Source organism: Opisthocomus hoazin, chromosome 28 (genome assembly GCF_030867145.1).
Source record: "Opisthocomus hoazin isolate bOpiHoa1 chromosome 28, bOpiHoa1.hap1, whole genome shotgun sequence".
NCBI classification, from domain to species: Eukaryota; Metazoa; Chordata; class Aves; order Opisthocomiformes; family Opisthocomidae; genus Opisthocomus; species Opisthocomus hoazin.
Genome location: NC_134441.1, coordinates 4,765,212 through 4,787,884, shown reverse-complemented (window position 1 = coordinate 4,787,884; position 22,673 = coordinate 4,765,212). Strand labels below are relative to the sequence as shown.

The 22,673-nt window shown below is 43.7% G+C and overlaps 1 protein-coding gene across 1 annotated transcript; it reads right to left on the bottom strand.

The window, feature by feature from the left end:
- Positions 1-559: 559 nt before the first annotated feature.
- ADRA1A (adrenoceptor alpha 1A) lies at positions 560-16,908 on the bottom strand. Its single transcript, XM_009940863.2, has 2 exons — positions 16,026-16,908; positions 560-1,158 (listed from the first exon to the last, which is right to left on the bottom strand). The coding sequence occupies exons 1-2, from the start codon at positions 16,906-16,908 to the stop codon at positions 647-649; spliced, it is 1,395 nt and encodes a 464-aa protein (XP_009939165.1). The 3' UTR covers positions 560-646.
- Between the last annotated feature and the right edge of the window lie 5,765 nt (positions 16,909-22,673).

Genomic DNA, 22,673 nt, shown 5'->3' with positions numbered 1-22,673 from the left:
ATCCAAAGAGCTGCCTGTTCTCTTCTACAAGTTGCGCAGGACCTCACCAAGTCAGGACTTCGACATGAACAAAAGAGTCAAGATGTGGTAGGCAAACATTCTTGTCCACAGTGCCTTATTGAAAAGTAAGCAGAGATCTGTAAACACTGTCCCAAGACCTGAGCCTCCCAACCTCAACTCTCCTGGCTGTTGAATCGAGGTTTAGCTTTTTGGGGGGCAGAATCACAAAATGGCTCTAAATGTGGAGCTGTCTGAAAGCATCCCTCTGATGCTTTGTAGTTTGCTCTTCCTCCCCCATTGCACCTACATCAGAGCAGTAGGAACTTTGAAATAGGGGAATACAGTGAAAAAGAAAGCCTTTAAACATCGAGCAAATGCCTTGCAGAGGCCAGTCTCCCGGAAGACCGTCGGGTGCTCACCATCCGCTGAAGCCTTTCACTGGCTTTAAGGGGCCTCATTCAGGCTACCAGCACTCAAAGACATTAATCCTCAAAAGCTTTGGCCCTGTTTTACAGGATGCTATTTGTTTCACCATGGATCATTTCAGCTCTTGTAGCATCTGCATCTACTTCCCAATAAAAAGAGCAACATCCTATTAGCAGAGCCACGAGTTTGCCAGCCTGTGCTGCTAAGCACATTCAGTCCGTTAGACGTCCTCCCCATTTTCACTGAGGGAGATGGTGTGTATTTTAATGCTTGGCACTTTACAATTTTCGTGGACAAGGTTCCCTGAAGTGCCTGCACAGCAGCATTCCTGGAGGAAACCTTTACTTTTTGTTTTGGCAGCAGTACAGTCTTTAGAAACTGCATTTTTCGAAGGCATGCTTTGCACAGCGGAGAAGATCTTCCATTCGCAGACCCCATCCGACTTGGAAATCTTATAGAAGGTTTCTCCTGAGCCAACAGGGATACGGACCACACCTTTGCTGCTCTCCATGCTTTGGCTAGTGGGATGGTTGAGGTTGAAGCTTGGGGATTGCTTCTTTGCTGCTTGCTTTCTTGGGAGGCACTGTGCTCTCAGGACATTTTGGAATGCTTTCTTAAACTCTTGACTTGAGCATGGATAGATGATGGGGTTGATGCAGCTGTTTAAATATCCAAGCCAAAATGTTATTTTAAAAAGTGTGTCCGGGGGTTTGATTGCAGGAAAGAAGGAACCTAAAATGGAAAATACACAGAGCGTTAAGGCAGAGGCAGTGAGAAATTGCAGGTAACCAAAGAAACTTAAACACTGGAAAAAATAAAGAAGGTTCTGTTCTGTCTTGGAAAATTTATGACTTGAAGCCCAATTCCTGCAGGAGCAAGTCTTTCAGAAGGTATGGTGCTGTATAATTACATGGATGTTCTATCAGAGATCAGTTCAAGACATCTACTTTATTATGCAAGCATTGTAATCCCATTTACAGCCAGGGAGGCAAGCAAGTGGACTGGTATCAAGTGCTAGAGGAAAATTGCTTCCTCCAGGACTTCCAGTTCAAGATTAGTTAGCTGGATAACAGTCGTATCCATAGGAGGTCATCAGAAGGGGTTTCAAATGGCAAGAAAATCACACCATTTCAGAACTCAGAGTAAGTGAAAAGTAGGATCACTGAGGTGGTTGCATTCCAGCTAAAAGCCTTAAAAATTATAAAGTATTGCGTACTCATTTTCCCTTGAAACCTTCAGAAAATCTAACTATCCACATTTTTCTGTCTCATAGAATGCATCTAAAATTCGGTGAAGCTAAAGGAAGGTTCCTTCTTCTGTCAGTGAACATTGGAGAAGGTCTCATGGCCAGCCATGATATATACATATATATACTGATATATACTTGCAAAGTTACCTCCCAGAGATGATTCAAAGAGCAAGAGTTTAGGTGGCTCCTTAGTAAGGAAAGTACCATGGGAGTTTTTATTCTATAGAAGGCAGGATAATATTCAAAAAATCTGAAATCTTTTGGTGAAGCTTATTCAGCATATCAGTGACAGAGCCATAAATTGTGCAGTCATTAGTCTTCACTGTCTTGGAACAACAGCAGTCAACTACCAGTGACGATGCAAATTGTAAATTAAAGAGCATTACTAATATACTTTTTAAACAATAGATTATGATATATGGTGGCATAGAATTTCATTATGAGTTATCTGCTGATTTGAAATCTTGGGAACATTTTTCCTAATGCCAGACCTTTGGTTTTTGTTGAACTACAACTTGAGCTCCTTAATGCTTGTATAAGCAAGTTTTTAACTTTAAATGATTTGAAGAGGATGCCAGTAAATGCTTAAGAGATTTACTCATGGGGAGCTGTTATTATAAAGCTAGAGACATAAATTTAAGATATCAAAGAGTCAACACTGCTGCTTATGGAGAATTGTTTAGAAATTTATTGCTTTTCTTGAACGACACAAGAAAATGGCCATTGTAACAAGAGCCTGTAATTCTCTTACTTGGTGCTTCTCTTTGCTTAGAAGCAAAAACAATGTTGTCTGCATGTGACTGAACCAGGAAACTAAACAGTGTGATGCTGGGGTGGCAACAAGTCATAACAGCGCTTCTAAGACCAATTTTGCACTATGAATGTAGAACCAGAGAAAGAGAATTGCCGTATGTTGCCCAGGGGAAAGGCTGTTTCTTACTTGCCTCCTTTACATGAAAGAAAAGAAAAAAGAAAAAAAAAAAAAGTGGTTCTATCATACAAGTGTCAGTAATTAGTTTGGGCACAGGAAGTAAAATCATTTCCCAGAAAACATAATCAGCTTGTTTTGGACTTCATAGTCAAGTTTCTAATAAACAGAAATTTTAGCACTCACAAATGCTTGTCTTCCTGCTCCCCCCCCCCCCCCCCCCCCCTCCCCGCCCCGGAAAAATCATCAGCCTGGGCCTGTTGAAAGAAATACTGTGGAAGATTTCGGCATCGATACGTTTGTCATCCTCTGCAGTTTAACTACGTCTGTAAGCAGCTGCTAAGCTGTACAGGGATCGATCTGCTCGTTGGACCCCCCCTGACTTAGGAAAAGCTAATAACGCAATCAGAGGGTGTTCTAATTTAATTCTGAGAGCTGCTCAACTTTGGTTTCAATCTTTTTCTTCCCATTTTGTCAAACAAAGCTACAGCAAGTGCGGCAAATGCTTTCAAGCGGCAAAAGCCAGAAAGGAATTCTCAGGGTGTTTTTGCCTGTGTGAGAACATATCAAAATATTGCCTGAACCAGAGACACAAATAGTGCGGCGTGATTAATGTCTTGCTCATTCTGCTCAACATGGTCTCCGCTGTGAAACGCGAAGCAAAGTCTTCTTGCCGTGGCACAGCTCCTGCCCTCGGAGTGGAGCTGATGGGCCCAGAGGACGCGCTGCTGTCAGGGAAGGAGCAGGAGCTGTGGCAGGGTGAGAAGCCTTCCAGTTATCTCCGACCTGGGAGAGGTCCCCGAAGACCCAGGCCGTCTGGTGCGCGTTGGAGCTGCACAGAAACGAGGCCGAGCCAGAAGACCCAAAGGCAGCGCAGAACATGCAGCAGGAGCTCGCTCTTTGTATTGGAGCCGCTGAACCTCCGATTCCAGCCCCAGTTACAACCTGGGCATCGAGCACGAGTCGCCACTGCTGCTTCTGTGTTGCTCCAAGCTAGGTAGAGCAGTTTCACTAGCAGTTTCAATACTGACCAGTTTTTAAGACCAAAAATGTTGTGCTAGAGAAAGCAAACGCTGTTGCGCAGTTAAGCATGAGTGAGCAGGCATATTCACCACCTAGAATTTTTCTCAGCAAATTAATACTGCTTTCCTTTAGTGAAAAACAACTGAATAGCGTTCTCAAAGATCTTTCTGGCTGAAGTCATTGGCAGATGAAAAATAACGAAAGGCTTTTAAATGCCCAAATCATGCTCAATTTTTTCTTTATTTCCTCATTTAATTGCAGCATTATCTACTGCTTTCCCATTTTGTGTGAAGACAAAAGGTGGAACAAATCTCAGTTTAGGGAATCAGCTGTGTGCGGCTGAGTGTAAAAACGGGTAAACAATAACAATTCCTGTTTGCTGCAACTTCTGGCTCACTCTCCATGGAATGCAAGTGCCTTGCCAAAGTCTGTTAAAAATAGAAAATCGCCAGTGTCAGAGTCTGTCTCTTGCTCATTTCTTGGGGTGGGGATCTGCATGCTAATTTATTAACGTAACCTTTTTTGGTTCATCAGTGTAGACACTTGTTGCCTTGGAAAAACACACAGTGAAAAGAAAATGAAGTAGCTTTAACAGCATACAAACTTTGCTATCTGTAGACCCCATCTGCCTTTAACTCTGCCTTTCCAATGGTGGCTGCCACTTGGGCTTTAGGACTGTAGTTGCTTTGCTGCGCACTTGGTTGTGGTACGCAGTGGTGTATTGTAAGTTTAGACCAGCTAAAGCTCTGTCTCCAGACTTTGTTATCGCTGTGTGTTGCCCTGTGAATGAAACAGCACAAATATCAATAGAAAGAAATATTGTCAGTAGCATCTTGAAAGGGCTGTGGCTGGAGCTGATAGTCTATGGGCCCAATAGGTTACAGACCTAGATGTAAAGTCAAAGCAGAAATAATTTGGACACTCTTCTTTCTTATGCCGACAGCTTATTCAACTTCCAGAGCAATATAAATCACAATCAGTGTTTCTAAACTTTGAGCCACTGAATTATTGTGCAAAGTGCAACAAAATATTTCACCTCCTGCATCTTCTCTGTATAATGAGCAAAATCCTTCTGTACATCGCAGGACTGCTGTGAGGAGCTATTGACAGGTCAGCATTTGCTTAATGCCTCTATGGAAGTGCCGTGTCCTGTTCAAAGAGCCACGGAAAGCAATGCCCCTCTGTTGCAGACACCTGGTTACCTCTGTACTTCAGAAACTTCCCCTAATTCTTAATTTCCCTTTTCTGTTGGCTACCTGAGACTCTGGCAAAAGGGCCAAATTGCCATAATCTCCAAGTCCTTGGGGAACCGCGTCCCTCCCCACAGAATACAAAGAATGTATTCTTTTCTTCCAGGCCTTTAATACTCAGTGATGTTGCTGTTATGATTAATCTCAGTGGTTGATGTATCTGGTAGCAAGCAGGAGTCATTTCCAAACAGTGCTGCTAAGCCTGGTGATAAAGTGATTTGTTCAGCGTGCGGAAGCATCGAACTGGGCAGAGGCTGGCAGCTCAAGTCAGATGAGTTGAAAGTAGAAATAAAACATGGGCTTTGTGTTTTTGGTTTTTTAAACAGTGACTGTAGTTAACCATGAGATTAAACAATAAAGCGGCGTGCTGAATTCTCTCTCCTTTAAGGTGCACTGTGTGAGGCTGGCTGTTTGCTACGTAGCAGCGAGGCAGTACAGAGAAACCAGGCGGAACTGGGGTAAGCAGTTCAGAGCCTATGTCCAGTCAATTTTTGACCAATTAGCTGCTGTCAATTAGTGTCAACTTGGGTTTGGGTGCTTGCCTACTAGCAGGCAGGACTGAGCAAATAGAATTGTTATAGCGCCTAATTCCCAGAGCAAGCTTTTCCGGTTCTCTCACTCTAGGCTAGGTGTAATCCTAGACTGACCAAGTGCTGCCATCCAGGTATCCTCTGCTAGAGCTGGGGAGTGAGCAGCAGTCGAGAAGTGAAAAGTTTTCTTTCTTACAACTAATTCTCTTTCCTATTCACGGGCCTTAATGTCTTCCCCAGTACACTGTCAGGAATAAAATTGGTAAATATTGGCAAACTGATTACAGTTTAGAGGCTTCATCTTCCACTGTCTCCCTGCAGTCTGTGCTGGAAGGACAGTAAAGCAGACCTCAACTGATCTTTGAATTCTAGATTGACTAAATGATACTTGAATTCCTGCCTTGTTTTCAGGAGGTTGAGGACTCTGAAGTGTCAATAGGACAATTCAATTACTCATTACATGAAAATTAAATAAAATAAAATGTACTATTAGCCTCCTGAGATCCTTTGCCATTAAGTATTTCATAACTCACTTCTGAAAATGTCAGGATTGCAGTCCCTTCTCTCATCATTTATTTTCCTGTTTGTCAGCTCAGAGTTTCTTCAGAGGCGAGAGATAAGTTTTCCATGTACCTCCTGGTGAGTAAGTGCCAATTCAGTCACAAAGATGTAATTTGACTTTGTCATTTGTCAGAAGTTACAGAGCTGCTTGATTATAGGTTGTTTAAACACCAGGACTGATGTCGTGCGTCGTTTCACTGAGGGACAGCAAAGAGGGATTTAGAAGCTGCCAGACTACAGAAACTTGCGCTGTTTACTCTGTATTGTTTCTGTCAGCACCATGGGAATAAGATCCCATACAGTTTTATGACCCATAGACCCACGGCAGTGTTAAAATCCATCTCCTCTACTAAGTCTTGCAGCTCTGTTTAGGTTTGCTACTTTTTTCCCCCTTTATTGTTGTATGGCACGAATCCGGTGACTGAGTCGGAGCGCAGGAAAGGCAGGCAGGGATGTATGACTGCATCGGTGCATGGAGGAGATCAGGACTGCACCCACACGCCATGGGTGACCAGCAATAACCCGCAAAGCAGTCCTGCCCATGTGTTCAGAGCTTGCAATGAGTAGCTGCCTGCAGTACCTCAAAGTCAGCAGCTCCAGATATCACTCAGGAGACGACAGCAGTGCCTGTGCACCTTGTGAGCAGAGACCCAAACAGTATTTGTTAGTGTTGTGTTATCAGGGCTCAAAGTGTCCTAGGGAATCAGGAGCAGAGCTTAAGTTAAACCTTGCACAGAAGCTGAACAAAAATCCTGGCATCTCTTGCCTCTGATGTTTGGGGAATACACCTCAGGAATCAGCAAACTGGAAATGGGGATGGTGATCTGGTTTGCACGGAGGCAAAGCTTCAAACTGAGGTCCTGGGATCTACCCTACAGGGGTCAAGCTGGAGGGCAGCAGCTATTCTAAAGCAATTGCCCTGAAGACCCAGAGGATGAAGGCAGAAAGGAGCACTTATGTCCCCACACAGCTTAACTCTGTACCAGGGTCACCCTAGATCTCTCGTGAGGCAGTCTGCTCTACAAACATTGATAAATGTGTTGCATCTCGTGTTCCCAGGCTCAATGTTAGCACTGAACTTTATTCCATAAGACTGGCACTTTATACTGCATCTCGGGTCGAACACAAACCACCCCCTGGAACGTATATTTATATATATATATATGTATTGCTGGAGACGTGCGACAGCTGCACTCTGTACATGTATGCTCTCCCAGCACGTCTCACCCTGCTGCTCCCTTATGGAAAGTATTTTCTGTGGGAACGAAAAATGGGATCAAAGAACTCTTGAACAGTAGGAAATGCTTCTGGGTTTTGCACAATTAAATTAATGCAACAAATGCAGAATGGCAGTTCATAGATGCGAGGAAGGGTAAAAGCCTGCATCTGTCAAGTCTTGCACATTTACAGCTGTGCCTCTGCCAGGGCCTGGAATATTGTGGCTGATTCAGGTGGAAAAGGAGAGTGACTTTGTGCCTAGATATCCCTGACCCGTAATAAGCGGACGTAGAAGGAGGAGCGAGAGTTTGATTCTCTTCAGAAGGGCCTGAATTCAGACCTCTGGGGCATCAGGAGGGCGCGGGTGTTTGGGCACAGGTGAGCGGTGGAAAGGATAGGCAACAGGAATGGGTCAGCCTGGGAACGGGTGCTCTGATTATCTGGATTTTTTCAGACCTAATTTATGTTCTGTTTCATATTGTACCCACTTAAGATGGATGATATTTCTGGCAAAGAGCAAACATCTCAGCAAGCAACTATTTCCAGATTCACTGCGGGCAGTTGCAGATTTAGAAAGCCGATAAAAAACCATGGGAAGGTAAACTGAGGTTTTGTTACCCATGTAAGCCCAGATAATCACATTGTTTTACAAACCAATTTTGTTGTCATTGAAATTCCAGCTCCCATGCTGTTACTGGAGTGGAATGATTCTGGATCTCATTGCTCGCATTTTTCAGATATTTGATATTTGTCCCGAAGCCCTCACTCCTGGAGTCATGCACTTGCAACAAGATCTTAGCTTTCTTTTAAAAATTAAAAAAAAACCCTTGCCAGTGGTTCAGAGTATAATTCAAAAAGATGAGTCTGTCTCAGCCTGTCTCACCAGTTTGTCACTATGTGGTTGTGGGTCGTGATTTTTTGAATCCTTGGGCTTATCAATGCTTGAATTCTCTTCAGCAAAAGCTGAATATCTATCTGTTACGTATCCAAATTGAAGATAAATCCTGACATTTTCTGGGTGGGATGGGAGAATTGCTCATTGCCTTTCAATCACTAACAAATCCTGAATTGTGCCATGACGTTTGAGAGTGAGTGAAAAATTACATTCTTGGTTCATTTACTCCAGGGACGTGAAAGAGGTGACTACACAAAGCAGGAGAATTTTGAAGACAAGGACAAGCCTTCTCTGACGTGCATGCAGGAGGGCCATGGATGTGAATCACGAAACACAGCACAACTGTCTCCACTTTCTCTCTCTTGTTTTCAGTCTAAATGACTATTAATATCGCCAAGTCCGTCCACTGCTTCGCTGTGTTATGAGTCAGTGGGACACAACGTTTCGGGACTCAGTAACGGTGGAGAAATGTTGGCCACAGGGATGACAGCAGGATCTGTGCCATTGGCTTCAGCGTAGCTGAGTTATCAGCCTAGACCAGCAAGGTCTGTGTTTACGAAAAATACCCCTTGTGATTAGCAAAAAAACCCCAACAACTTGCCAAGGAACTATCTTGGCTGTTTATCTTCAGGGCTTATTTTCTCCCCATTCAATGGCTTAACAGACACACACACACACTTGTGCTCTGTCACTCAAGGAGCGTAAACACCCTTTTTCTCCCTGACCTGTGCTCCAGAGAATGAGCTGGAGCTTTATTCTGGTTTTTTTTCTCCTTTATTTCTTTTTTTGCTTTTTGTTGCTGAGGGAACTGAAATGCTAACGTGGGGAATCTAGCTCTGAATATTTCCTCCATGGCTGGAGTCCAGCATTTTCTGATATGAAAACTATATTGAGATTTAGGTTATCACAGCTTTTATTCATTTTATTTTCTTATATTATTATCAGCTGAACAGTGAAAAGAAAGGGGATTCAGATCCTTGCTTCTCTGAATATCTGGACAACCCAGCCATGATGATGCTGAGCAAGCGCACGGGCTGCTTGCCTTCTTCTCTGCCCTCCAAGGAAAGGGATGGGAGGGACAGGAGGATCCCATGCTTCTATTTACTACTATGAGACCATCTATCCAATTCTACAGAGGAAAAGAGGTGATTTGTGACAAGAAGTGAAGTTATTTACCTTCTGTATGGGGAAGTGCCAGGATGATGTATTGCAGTCCCATGGTTTCCATTGTGATTCCCTGGAAGGCTGGTGCGATTCTACACAGTTCTCCCCAGGAAAACTTTTGCTTTCTCTTCCTTATTTTCCCCACTAGCAAACTTGTTCACCCTCCCATCATGCAAACACCTTCTCTTTAACACTGCCTTCACCGGAGAAGACAATACTACACATTGCTTCAGCATCATCAATCAAAATTGTCTTGATTCTGCAGGAAATTGCTGACTTTCTGTTCAGCACCTACAGTAAATCTATTACTGAGGGACCAGTGCTGAATCTCACACGATGGCAATTCCCATTATACCACTGCTTAAACTATGGGGGATGGATGAATCACAAGCACTGCCTTTTTGTGCCCCAAAAAGGCCCTAGGAAATATATTTAAACTGCTCTCAGAATCTCCCGCCAGCTGGAGCCTGTGCGTTACTCTGAAATGGTGTTCACGGTTTTTGCTCACTAAAGCACTGCTGTCTGCAGGAGTCGGTAAGGAGGGAACAGAGCGAATTGCAGGGTATAAGCTTCAAGACAGTAGCAGGTATTTGAACTGCTGCTGTGATAAGACATGAGTGAAGCAAAGACCTTGGCTTTACTTCCCTGGCCTGACTCTGTCGTGTTCTGGCTCACGATGACAAAGGAATATGGTCCAAAGCTCACTTGCTTCGACAGTAAGCGGGCAGGGTGCAGGATGGCTTATCCCGAAAGCATGGGAGTTGATCTGAACATGTTCTGGCGGGTGAGCACATTGAATCGAGACTCAGATGATCCTGGAAAGAGCAAGAGGCCACAAAGCTGTACCTGATATGTTTTTCACTGCTACCAAAAATTAGATGGGACCTTGAAGCGCAGCCTTTAGGAAATACTGTACCTTACTAGACAAAATGGAAGCTTTATGTTGTCCCAGCGTTGCAGCATAGAGAAGGACAGGTCAAACACACCTTAGCAGTGTGATTAAGGTAAAAGAATTCCTGTATCTGATAGTATACAAACAGCTGCAGCATTTCTGTCATTCCCGGCCACCTTTAACTTCCAAAAATAACTTTCCCAATTACAGCTGAGTAGACTGGGTATGGACTCATGTCTCTGGAGCCGAAGCAAGGTGTTACAGTTAAATCAGCCACCTTGTTAAAACATGTAACAGGTGATGATACATACAACAAGTGCAAACCTCACAGGAAAACAGAGGCATAAGTCCACCAACCTGTAGATGTTGGTGTGTGTTCCTACTCCTACTCCTTGTGACCTCCTGAGACGTTGCATCAATAGCAGAGATAGAAAAATGCATTTTATTTTTCTGGTTTACCTCTAGTGAGAGTAGAGAGTCATTCTCTTTGACTCCAGTTAAAAAACTACCACAAAATACTAATTAGAAATCAGCTGCAGACAGCTGCACGTAGGCAGGATTAGAGGATTCCCTTGACAGCGTTTGTGTCAGTTCACAAGACTAATTTACTACTCTACTACAAATACAAATACCCTCCAGCGTACCCTCTTTTCCTGCTCTCTTCATCATGAGAATGATTGACAAATGCTAAAATACTTCCTCTCCCTTGCCCAGTTTAGTAGTCTGAATATTTTCCCCCCGTGACATCCTGGCTCAGACCTTCCCTTTTTTCTTCTTTCTGCTTCTGAATGCAACCTCTGCAACCAGACAGATTGAAGCTAGCTTGCCATGGAAGGTGGACAACAAACAAAGCTCTGTTTGCTTCTGAGGGTTTGTTAAGATGAGCTGTCAATCCCAGCTTACGACCATTTTTTTAATATCCCAGCCCGTTTTCTTTTTTCTGTCCGTTCTGTGCATGTTTCACCTCAAAACAACCTCCAAGCACTGTCATCCATGTTGTTGAAACTAAACGTTCTGAAAAATTCCCAGAGCAGCCCGTAAGTGTTTCCAGCTACAGGAAAAGGTCAGCCCTGTCAGCTAGCACCACTTTCCAAGGTGATGTTGAGGATGAGGTTATAACACCACGGGCACACACTGAATCTCCAGACTCTTCTAACTCTGAGCATTTCTTTCTGTATCACGTTTTAGCAATTGCAAGAGGAAAATAAAAAACAGAAATGGAAGAAACATGCTGTGTAGCAGGCTGTTATTGTAGAGTCCCAGGGCCCAACAAGACTGAAGTGCCCAGATGAGCCTCACCTGTGGCCTCCACCTGCAAACCCTCTGCCCATTGGCCCAGGAGCTGCATATAAGCTCAGGCTCCTCTCCTTAGCTCTCTTTGAGGGATGTAGATGAGCTCAAGCTTTTTTTTTCCTGCCTCTGCCTTGTTGTTTTGTGTTTGGTTATTATTGGACCGTCAGCTGAACCTGCCTGATGCCACCTTTGCCTATGTCTGCTCAGGTACGGTGGGTGTGTGCTTTTGGGGAGGGCACAGCTCCTTCCTGCCCTCTGTTCCTGGGCTGTCCTTCATCCTGGAGCAGTCCTGCTGTTGCTGCTCCTTGTCATTCAAGCCCCTCTGGGAGCTTGTTCCAAGGTTTCTAGCTCAGCTTCAAGTAGTTCCTATCTGCCGGTGCCAAAAAGAATATGGTTGCTCCAATTTGGAAAGCAATATTGCTTACTTTAGGGATTTTTTTTGGCCCTGAAGTCTTAAAGGACTTTGGCAACATGTTGAGCAAGGTCTTACAAAATTTTGGGAAGAGAGGCAGGGTTTCACTGTATCGCTCACTTGGAAAAAAGAAACTTCATAAGAAGGTTCTGACTAATGTAGAAAACAAAAATGCAGCTCTATCACCTGCTAGTCCTCCCAGCTAGATCATAGTTTTCCTCAGCAGAGCAGTGTATTCTTGTTCATGTTCAGTGTGTGGTGCGTAATCCCCTGCTGATGACACCTGGCTTGCGCTCCTAGCTTTTGAATGGAGTGCTTTAGTGCAGTTATGTTTTGAGACAGGAGACAAGCACGGGGTAACCAAAATGTGAAGGTCAGCACTAAAAAGCTTCCGAAGCTATTCTTATGATGTAAATTAACATGAGGGGGTGTTAAATGGGGAAGATCAGGTTGCTCATAAGTGGCTAGCAGCTGGGAATATGGTGATTAAGTGTTGCAGAAAAGAAATAAGAGATGAAGAAAATGATGCACCAGGTGTAGAAGATGTGTGAGAGCCATAGGCCTGGAGTGGACAGGGAAACATCCTTTCCAGCTGTCTTCTCTGAAGGGCTGAGAACAGACTCTCTGGATGGGGTAGGATGCTCTTGTAGTCTGCTGGCACAAACATCAGCCTGTGCTAAACAAGTGGCAGCCAGTGAAAGTGTTTCGAGCTCCTGAATAGGCAAGTGATACATTCAGGAGATTAACTTTTCCTTACGTTGAATGTGTCCTTTGTATACTTCTTATAGATAAGTGGATGTCTAGTGTAGAATGAGGAAAGATTGGTCAATGTATCAGAAAAGCTTCTGTGTGGGAAGCAGTTGCAGACAGCTGTAGATGTACATGGACCATCAGTCTGTCTTTACAACCTAGTACTGGGGCTGAAGCGTTGGATGTGATTGCTCTTAGGCAACGACATTTATAGGAAGACTCTGAAGAATTTCCCCAATAAAGTTAATTCAGCAATGGGTTTACAGCTTTTTTGGGGGGTAATAGCAATTCAAAGGAAGGTTTGCAAAATAAAAAAGCACTTTACACCGTCAGACTTCCACTGCTGTGGAGCAGAGACAGAATTTGAGCTCACTAAGAAAAGGTGTCTTCCATAGAGGCTTATGGGCATAGGCCAAGGCCCTCACAGTTGTTGCTGGCTCTTGGGTTACGCTTCTGTTTAGGTGCCTGTTGCTACCTCTTACCCTGCCAGCCTAAGGCTTCCCTAAACTACCATGGAAAAGGACTTCTCATTGCACTAGGAAAGATATGTGTCTAGAAAGGAATCGGGATTTAATTAGCGAAATACAAAGACTGGAGAATTAGTTGGGACAACAGTTCTTTTAAATAATTTGTGAAGCTGCGTTGAGTTCTAAGGAGCTTTTACAGGAAAACTTTGAGACTAGGAGCAGGTCCACTGGTTAGCTCTAAAGAGGGAAAGAAAGGGCACACAGAAATGAAAACCTGGCTTCTTCCAGGGGAAACTGGTTGTTTTGATACTGCTGTGTACATGACAAGATTTGTGAAGGGCAGGGTTTACACTCCAGCATGCAGAGAAAAAACAAATCTTAACCTCACTTGTTTTGATGCAACAGGGTGGTTATTCCCTGGGCTACTCCGCAAACATCAAAGTCAAGTAAGAAGAAGGTGTATTGGACTGAAAGCCTTTGCACAGACCCTTTGTCTGGAATGAAACTCCATCTGAGAAGGTAAGAAATACACTACTTACACAGATTGCACCTGGCACCTTTACACACCAATTTCAATTAAGATATTGTCTGATGGCAGGGATACTCAAGCTGTTTCTCCAGTTATTTTCAGCAGCATCTGCTGATATGGATATCGTGCCTTTATACCCCTCTTGATATCCTTCTATCACTCTTGCCCTTCCCATACCTAAACCTCAAAGTTTCTATCTCCATTTGTGATATGCTTTAACAAGCCTGGTATTTCTTGTTTTAAAGTGGTTCTTGGCTGGTAGAGTTGATGTTAATAGATGTGGGGATCTTGAAGAAGCTGTAGATCACAGTAAAATAAACTCCTGTTTTGGGAACTTCTGCTGCATAGAGTGATAAGCATCTGCCAGTTGTCTGAAGTGGTTTGTGTGGCAGAGTTTAAGAATGTCTGTCTCATGGGCAACCTTCATTGAGGGCAGCCTGGCTGATGGGACCGTTTATCTGTCCCATGGCCACAAAGCTGCAGAGCTGGTCTTCTGCACAACAAAGCTCTTGCTCCCTAGCTGCCTGTGTTGTGAACCCTGCAGCTGCCAGTGGTTTCAGCAGTGGAGTATTCCGCATGTCTGAAAAGTCTGACTTCCACCACTCATCAATCTGCTGTGTGATCCTGGCTGGATCACTTCGCCTCCCTATGCCTACCTCCACCTGTCTGCAGAACAGATCTGAAAGCGGCCACTGTCTTTTGGAAAGTCTTCTGCCTGGTGGAGGTATAGAGTGCCATATGCAATTATCTCCGGGTGGGACAGCCTGCCTCAAGATGTTTCCTCAGTTTTTGAAGACATGTTTTTTTGTGCCACTTGTCTGTTGAATGTTTTTTTTCTCTTTAAAAGTAGCAAATAGGTTTTGAGACATGTATTATATGCTTTAAAAATAACATAGTAACCCCACAAAAATAGGGCAACTAACCTCAAGATAGTTTCCTTATAAGGGATCAGAGAAAGATGCAAAACCACTCTCGAGTCCAGAAAATTTCTTAAATCCCAAGCGTATTAATTAACAACAGCTCTGTGTGGGCACCCACATTTGCAGATGAAAATAAGTGTGTTTAATGCGTTCTCGCAAACCCTTTTTGGGTATGTTTCGGACATCTTGGCAACCAGCATTCCAACATGCTGACATCCTGGACAGCAGGAGCCAGGCCTTGCAGGGCTCCTCCTTACGAAACATCTCCAGCTCTTACTCCAGCGCTTCCCAGTATTGACCAACTGAAAAGATTCTGTAGTTTGGGATTTTTTCATGTGGCAACATTAGTGACATGTTTTTGTGAAGCAACCTAGTAATCTCAGCAAATCCAGTGGAAGTTAATTGAAAAAGAACAGCTTTTTGTAAGGTTAAAAAAAAGAAAATCCCTGGATCTTTCTTTCCACGTTTAGGCAAGGCTGGTTGGTGTTCTTAATTGTACACATTGTTCTGTTACTAGTTAAAGTTCCACACAATCTTACTTTCTTTTTCCTGTACAGCACGAGCCTTTTCCATAAGAACAGCTACTGAAATTGAGCAAGTCACAGATCTAAGGTTCCAAGTTTCAAAAATTAATATTTAGTACAGCTAAAACATCAGTGTGATGTGCCACATATGTGAAATTAATATTCTTTTAAATCCTGAAATCACATCAAAGGTGATGGAGCAAGGTTTAATTAAAATTCTAATTACTTCTTTATATTTCAGTGATAGCAAAGCAGAACAAATCCCTGACTTTCCCCCCCTATAGAATTACCAGTGGTGAATAAATATTCATATTCAGCTTGATGGTTGAAGCCAGTGTTTGGCCAGTGGGCTCACTGGGTTTCCATAACAGATGCAAGCCAGAGAAGTATAAAATTAGTTTGAAGGATCCTCACTCCTGTCTTGTGACTGGTCATACAGCAAATTAAAAAATACATTTATTTCACTGGGTGTATGGTATCTCGTCATGTGAATTTCCTGATAGGAAGCTGACTTTTTTTCCTTATAGTGGGAAGTATTAGGTGCTGAGCACTCAAAAATCTGGTCCCAAGTCTGTAAACAGCTACTTTGACCTTGAATGCATTTGTATCTTGACATTTTATATTGTTATATCACCTGAGGAACTGGCTGCAAAATTACACACACAATCTAAAGATATTGTTCCTATAGCAGCGCTGGTCAGAAATAATAATCTGAATTCTGAAAGAGCATTTTCTATATGGAAAAAAGTACTAAAACCTTTCCATTATTTTCAGAATTTTATGCTTCTCATCACCAGAGCTGTTTTGTTTCATTTGAGACTTTCATTTTTTACATTCACTGCTTTGTGATGGTAAATGTTTTGATTTTGACAGCTTTGCAATAGAAAATTATTCCCTCAGAGCTTTTCTGATCAACGTTATTGCACACAGGCGCAAACGCAGCCCTCCCTCCAGGGAAGGTGCAGTAAAAGGTAGAGGGTTTTGCTTTACTTACCAAGAGGCATTACTACAAAAAATGGAAGCCAGCAGAGAACGAAGCATCCCACAACTATTCCCAGGGTCTTGGCAGCTTTCTTTTCCCTGGAGAACTTGAGGAGACGCACTGAGAAATGATGCTTGCTCTTGGGGTTGGATGCTGATCCGCTCGCTTCAGGAGCATTTTTACGATGGATCCGTAGGGTCACTTCTTCAGAATGAGACCTCTCTGTCTTCAGACCAGAAGTCAGACCTTTGTTTTCCCTTTTGGCCACTACATACACTCGGCAATACATCACCAAGATAATAGTCAGCGGGAGGTAGAAGGAGCCTAGAGCAGAGAACAACACGTAGCCAGGCTCCTCGGTGATTTGACAGATGGTCTCATCTTCTGGTGCTGGTTCCTTCCAGCCAAAAAGAGGTCCAATCGATATCACCAGAGACAATGCCCAAACGCACAGTAAGGCCAGGAGGCCTCTCTTCTCTGTCACTATACTCGGGTATCTCAGTGGGTAGCTCACCCCAATGTATCTGTCTATCGAGATGATACAGAGGCTCATAATGGAAGCAGTGCAGCAAAGGACGTCGACAGCTGCCCAGATGTTGCAGAAGATTCTCCCAAAGGCCCAGTAGCCCAAAATCTCCATAGTAGCTGAGAAGGGCAGGACAGTGGAAGTCAAGAGGAGGTCAGCTACAGCCAGGTTAATTATGTAATAGTGGGTAACACTCTGAAGATGTCTGTGGCAGGCTACAGAAAGGATAACCAGAATATTACCCAAAACCCCGAAAACTATCAGCCCCCCTAGAATAACACCTAGTAAAATGGCCTTTGAAATGTTCACAGGCCCCACAGGGTGGGTGCAGTTGGAGCAGTCGGAGGAGTTTCCAGGGAGGAAAGCCATGGTGAGTGGCTCGCAATGCTCACACAAGGCTGTTAAACTTCACTCCCTTTGCAGTTAGAAAGAGTGACGAAATCAGTTCTTGGAGGGTCCTATAGGCAACATTTGCCTGGCTTTGCTGGGGAAAAGAGTTTTTAAGAATGTCTTGGAAGTGCAGCACCAGGAACAATGAGAAGGATCCAGAAACATGTTAGAAAATCTACCTTTCTTGCAAAGTTTTTACCACTACAGCGTGGCTACTAGCCACCATTTCAAAGTCAAATGTAACTCCTTTTGCATTTTTCTTGTGGTGCGGAAGTGAGGCTACACAAAACAGAGGCTATTTGTCCCACTTTCCAGGCTTACATGGTGAGAAATACTGGAACTGCAGGTTAAAATCATTCCTGCCTCTTTGGGATGATTCAATATTTAAGTAACATATATATTCCAGAGATTCTGAACTTTAGGTTTCTCCCAAGAGAAAATCAGCGATGCTTTTAATTACCTTGTGTTAGTCCTGATTCTGCTTTACAACTGGCTTAGAAACCTGACAAGGTGTGGAGGCCGCTGCTGTGTCTGCTCAGCAATGTCATTTGTGATACCTGCTGCTACCCGTCTTCAGGGTCTGAAGCGTCAATCAAAGCTTCTCCATGCTGCGGAGCAGTTGTTATCTGAGCTTCTGGACTGTGGATTAAAGTTTCTTTACAGCAGCTGCTGGCTTGCTCTGAAGGGTAGAGTCAAGTTTGCTGTGTCAACGATGCAGGCTGTTGTGCTCTTTGCAGGTCATCACCCCCCTGAAGGAGACAAAGACATGAACAAGATGATTCCCAGAAGCAACCTTCGCTTACTGCTGTGGTTCCCATATAAGAATAGAGTGGGAGGCTATTTTAGGGAGCCTTCCTCAGGCTGGCTCCAGCCAGGCGAACCAACCTTTTTCAGCCCAGTATTGTTTAACAACAACTAAGAGACCAATGTGGATTTCGTTGCCTGCCTTTTCTGACTGTATTCTCAGCAGCAGCCTGTTCTCCTATGGGGATAGCAATCAATCCTAATTATCTGTTCACCTGCAGAGACCAGTTCTAGGAGAGGTAGAAACCTGCGGGACATAATTCAGGTCTACAAACTGTGAAGCAGTGTTATAAGTCCAGAATTTAGCTTAAAATTTCTTTATTAAGTGACTCTTTTACCCACTGAACTCCTCATTAGTCCAGCTAAACTGCCCATTTCAGAAATCTATGGGGAAAAGCAAATCCTGCCAAGCAGAAGATGTTGCAAGCAACAAGTTTCCTACTGAGTAACACAACGTTTCAGAGGGTCTGGAAGCCAAGCTCAGCCTTAGCTGACTAAATATGGAGAAAAGGTACATCAGATGGAAAAGTGAGGATAAGCCTGGGAACAGAGACATAGAGGAGCACAAAGGGGAAAGCTACAAGTAGGGGCTGAAAAGCCTTTCACAACACCTAGGTGTGGATGTAGTGTTCCCATCCAAAATATGGATCAGACATGTGAAAAATCACCACTAAGATTACTCCTGTTAAATCTGAGATAAGGTAAGACTCTAAGTGCCTGAATGTTAGGTTTCTCAGAGGAGTCCCTCGGATCACACTTTACCCAAACACTGAGCAGCAACAGCTGTCACATGCATGAATCTCAAAACTGAATTTCACTGCAGGCAGGGGCATTTAAAACTCTAAACCCCCCAAATTCCCAGTTCACAAGCAAAGAGAGTGGAGGGGGGGAGAGGAAAATGTATTGCACTATGGGAATTTGACTTCTATGCAGTGAAATGAAATTGGATCTTTATATTTTCTTTCCCATAAGATGTAACATGTTGAAGAACAATTCCAAGACAGAAAAGGACAGATTTTACTAAGTACATCAATAAGTGGCTGTAGCATCAAGCATCTCTAACCATTATTATTGCGGTCATTGTAGGCTCGGTGGTGGACTAGAAAATTGAGAACTGACAAAACTTTTTTTTTAAAGCACATGAAGGAAAACTTCCCAGTAACTCAAAGAGATGCAGCAGAAAGGACTGACAGATATATATATTCACGCTCAAAACCAACCAGACCATACTCAGCCTGTGGAGAGAAGGTTTGGGGCAGAGCATACCCTAGACCCTTGTCCCTGCCCCAACCCACACTCACCTCTTTAGTCTCTAGAAGGCAGCACAGCTCCTCTGAGCATCTGGAAAGGAGATTCACAGCACAACACAGCAGGCTTCTCTCTCTTCATGCAGAGATGGGACTCTGCGCCTGAAAATCCATTGCGTTTCTCCCTTTATTTCCCCACTATGATTTTGACAGCTCCCAGGTGCCCTGATTCCCTGTGTCCCAGTGCTGGGGAGGGGCTTGCCTCCAGCACATCTCCAGGGATCCCTCGCCAGTTGCAGTGTTGAGCTCCACACTGTCAAGGAGCAGCAGTAACTTTACTGCTCTGCTGATGTAGCAGGCAGTATCCTTGCCATTACCGTAATCCCCTGCCATTCCCGTATTGCTCAGAAAGAAAGAGCACTATTCTGATGCCAAGTGGTATTTGAAGTATTTTTTCTTCCCATGCAAACCACCAGTTCCTAAAGAGATCAGGAAGTGGAAGCCAGCGAACTAGCTCTTGTATGTAGGCTGACCAGTAATTCTTGAGATCTAAAAAGAGAATTGCCTGCCAGGGAAGCTGAGCACGAGGAGATAACAAGGAGATAGATGCACTGACCATGCAATCTGCACCCTGGGACAAAGTACTGGGGTAGGCAGCACAGCTAACTAGAGATGGGGGTTTAAATATGAAATGCCTTGAGCAGAACATGCTGTTGAGGTGAGGTTGATTTTTCTCGTGGCTCCTAACTGCATTTTTTTTGAAGTGTCTCAAGTCACTGATGATGAGCAGATGAATGTAAAAAAGATGTCTTGAAGTGGAAGGAGGGGGGGAGCAGAACACAGACCAGGATTTCACAGCCAAGGGAAGGCAATTCCTATAGGCACAGGGAAGCAGATGGACCATGTGACTGTTCTTGCAGGACAGATTCCCTCCTGGGTGGTAACTTTGGGAGGGGAAGTTTGTTTGCTGGGTTCATGTGTTTCCTGAGTGGAGGCAAATTTAAAAGTGATGCTCAGCTTCCCCAGATGAGCACTGAATGCAGATCTGGGCTTGGCAATAGCCCTGATCACTGTTACAACGACTTTACAAGGGGAGGAGAAAAAAATTCGAACGAATTTTGAGAACACTGCAAACCGCAGAAATGAGAGGTGATTTGTCAATGCTTGGCTTGCATTTAGCTGCAGTTTTCTTGGCACCTGTGCTGCTTGCTCTGTAGATGCAACACTTGGTTTCGCAGGCTGCTGAGAGAGGTCTTGGGCTAACATGAGCCCCTGCACTGACTGGAGTGCCAGGCTGTACCTCGGCCCTTCCCTGGGTAACAGAGGATGCTGGAAGAGAGTGAAGTCTAAATGAATAAAGGAAGGCTTGAGTTACCAAAGACCCTTAAAGACAGTGATTCAGCAGACCTATTTTAGATGCCTATCTTAGGACAAGGCAACTCTTTTTCACTGGATCAATTGGAAAATGAGTCTAAATGACTCAGGGGAGGGAAGAAAGGAACCCCACCCAGGGTTTTGTTTCTACTGATATATATGACCTTTTCATACTGGTGGCTTGTTCCAAGCTCTTAAATGCCCAGTGGATATAAATTTATATTCATAGCTTCAGTCATTAACACTGTACTCAAAGTATCAGCTCACTGATGAGTAATACCCTTGTTAGAGGACATCCTTCTGGAGTTGAGGAAGCAGAAGGAAGTGCCAGACAGTAGGGTTTTCTTTCCCTAAAATTGTCAGAGAAAAATTTATGCATCGCAGTGAAGAACTCCTATACCCAGAGACTAGTAACAGTCCAAGGTCAGAAGGGTCCCTGAACAAAGCATGGTACGTTACAGGTAAAGATGGGCAGGGCAGGAGTACTGTCACATGGAAGTTTAATGAAGCAGTCTTTGTACTTAGCTCTGGCAAGACATGCTGGAGTTGCACCTGTCTGATTTAAGTTTTGGGCTAGACAAAGTTCAGGAGAAAGCAGTGAGAATGATACAAGTCTAGAACGTGACCTATGAACCTGGGAAAGGGGGAGCTGCTTAACCTCAGACTTTGTGTCTCTGAAGACAGGTGAAAGACTGATTGTAGAGGTTATGAATATCCATCACTGGAAGTTTTTTAAGAACAGATTAGGCAAGTCACAGGGTTTAATTTAGCTTTCATTTTCTATTGAGAGAGGATTAAATATCCTGTAGGGTACCACCCAACATGGTTTTCTACAGTGAAGATCTGCAGAGAAAGGCAAATATCTGTGTTCAGGCAGCAGAAGGAACAGGAGTCCTGGACGTGGTCCTTCTTTCTGCTGCAGCCTTCTTTGGTGATCTCTGGCAAATCTGTTTCTGAGTGTGTCTTCCCTATCTGTGAAATAGAGGAAATAATGTTTTTCTCTTGTTTCTCTTCTCATGGACTGCAATCCTTCTGGAGCAGGGGATTGTATCTCCTCTGTCTAGATAGCACTCAACCCAACATGCTTCCTATGTTATAAATTATACTCATTAGCATGAGAATGTTCCTAAGGGAGGGCTCCAGGCGATGTGCAGCTGCTCAGCCCTTTCTAAACCTCTGGCCCTTTCTTATCTCCTAGCTTTTTTAAAATCAGAGCCTTAAACCTTGGCTTTTGGCCAGCAGTTGTCTTTTCATTACAAGTATGTCATACGAAGGCCTGGCATCCTTGTGTCTGATGCCATTTAATTGTTGTCTGTTGCTTGTGTCTGATGCCATTTAATAAAGTGCCATTGTTAATCTGCTTAGCTCAGAGCCAGACCGTGTAGGCAACTTGTGTCTAGGACCAGGAGTGGAAGAACTTCTCCCAGGTGCTATAGGCTTTGATGTGGTGAGTTATTCACCTCTTCTGAAAGTAGTGGACTGTATTGCTTAGAGAAACCATCCCTCAGGGTTTAGTAAAGGTTTAGCTTCTGCTTGGGTAAGAGAGAAAACCCACCCAAAGGCAAGAGATATAAAATGCTGTCTATTAAACTTGAAGCTGGAAGTAGACTCGTTCCTCTCTTGAGGTTTGGACAGCCTAAAGCTTATAGCACAGTGGAGCTGAAGATAAATTGCAAACTTCTGAGCATTTAAAAAGAAAAAAAAAAATCAACCCAGAACTGTTGCTGTCGGGCTGCAGCTGCTCATACATGGAAGACAATCTGTCTGCATTGAGAAAAGGGATCTTGGAGGACACTACTACCTGTGGTCTGAGACTTGGAAGAGAGCAGTGTATATTCAGTACTGATGACTTTTCCTGAACTGCCTCATTTGCAGGTACAACAAAGTTTAAATGTAGGGGTGGCATATTGATGGAAAGATCTGGATGTACTAGATAAACAAAGTATAGATAAAACTTGTCCAAGGCACCTGGAGAACTCAAAGTGATCATTCAAACTGTGGGTTAAAAAAATCTTTGGACAAAAGGGCTGAAATTTTCAAACAAGATAGACCGGCCTGTTGATTTCGTACTCACCGTAATAATGAGGTGTCCAACTACTAGAAGTGTCTAAAATTTTCCATCTTGGGATTCATGCTGTTCCTAGATCACTTCAGCATAGGCTAGTGCTGGGTAAACAAGATCCCTGCTTTTGCATAAATTAAGACAACTACATTAAAGCTGAGAATACTTTCTTAATTAGCAACAGATGAAGATTAGGGTGACTGGATTTTGTGTACAGCTACAGGTCTGAAGGCTGCCTAATTACATAGAGAAGCTGC

Coding starts and splice junctions, on each gene's coding strand:
- ADRA1A (XM_009940863.2), bottom strand. CDS start 16,908: ATGGCTTTCCTCCCTGGAAACTCCTCCGACTGCTCCAACTGCACCCAC. Junction 1,159..16,025: donor TTTTGTAGTAATGCCTCTTG/GTAAGTAAAGCA, acceptor TTTCCATTTTAG/GTTCCTTCTTTCCTGCAATC.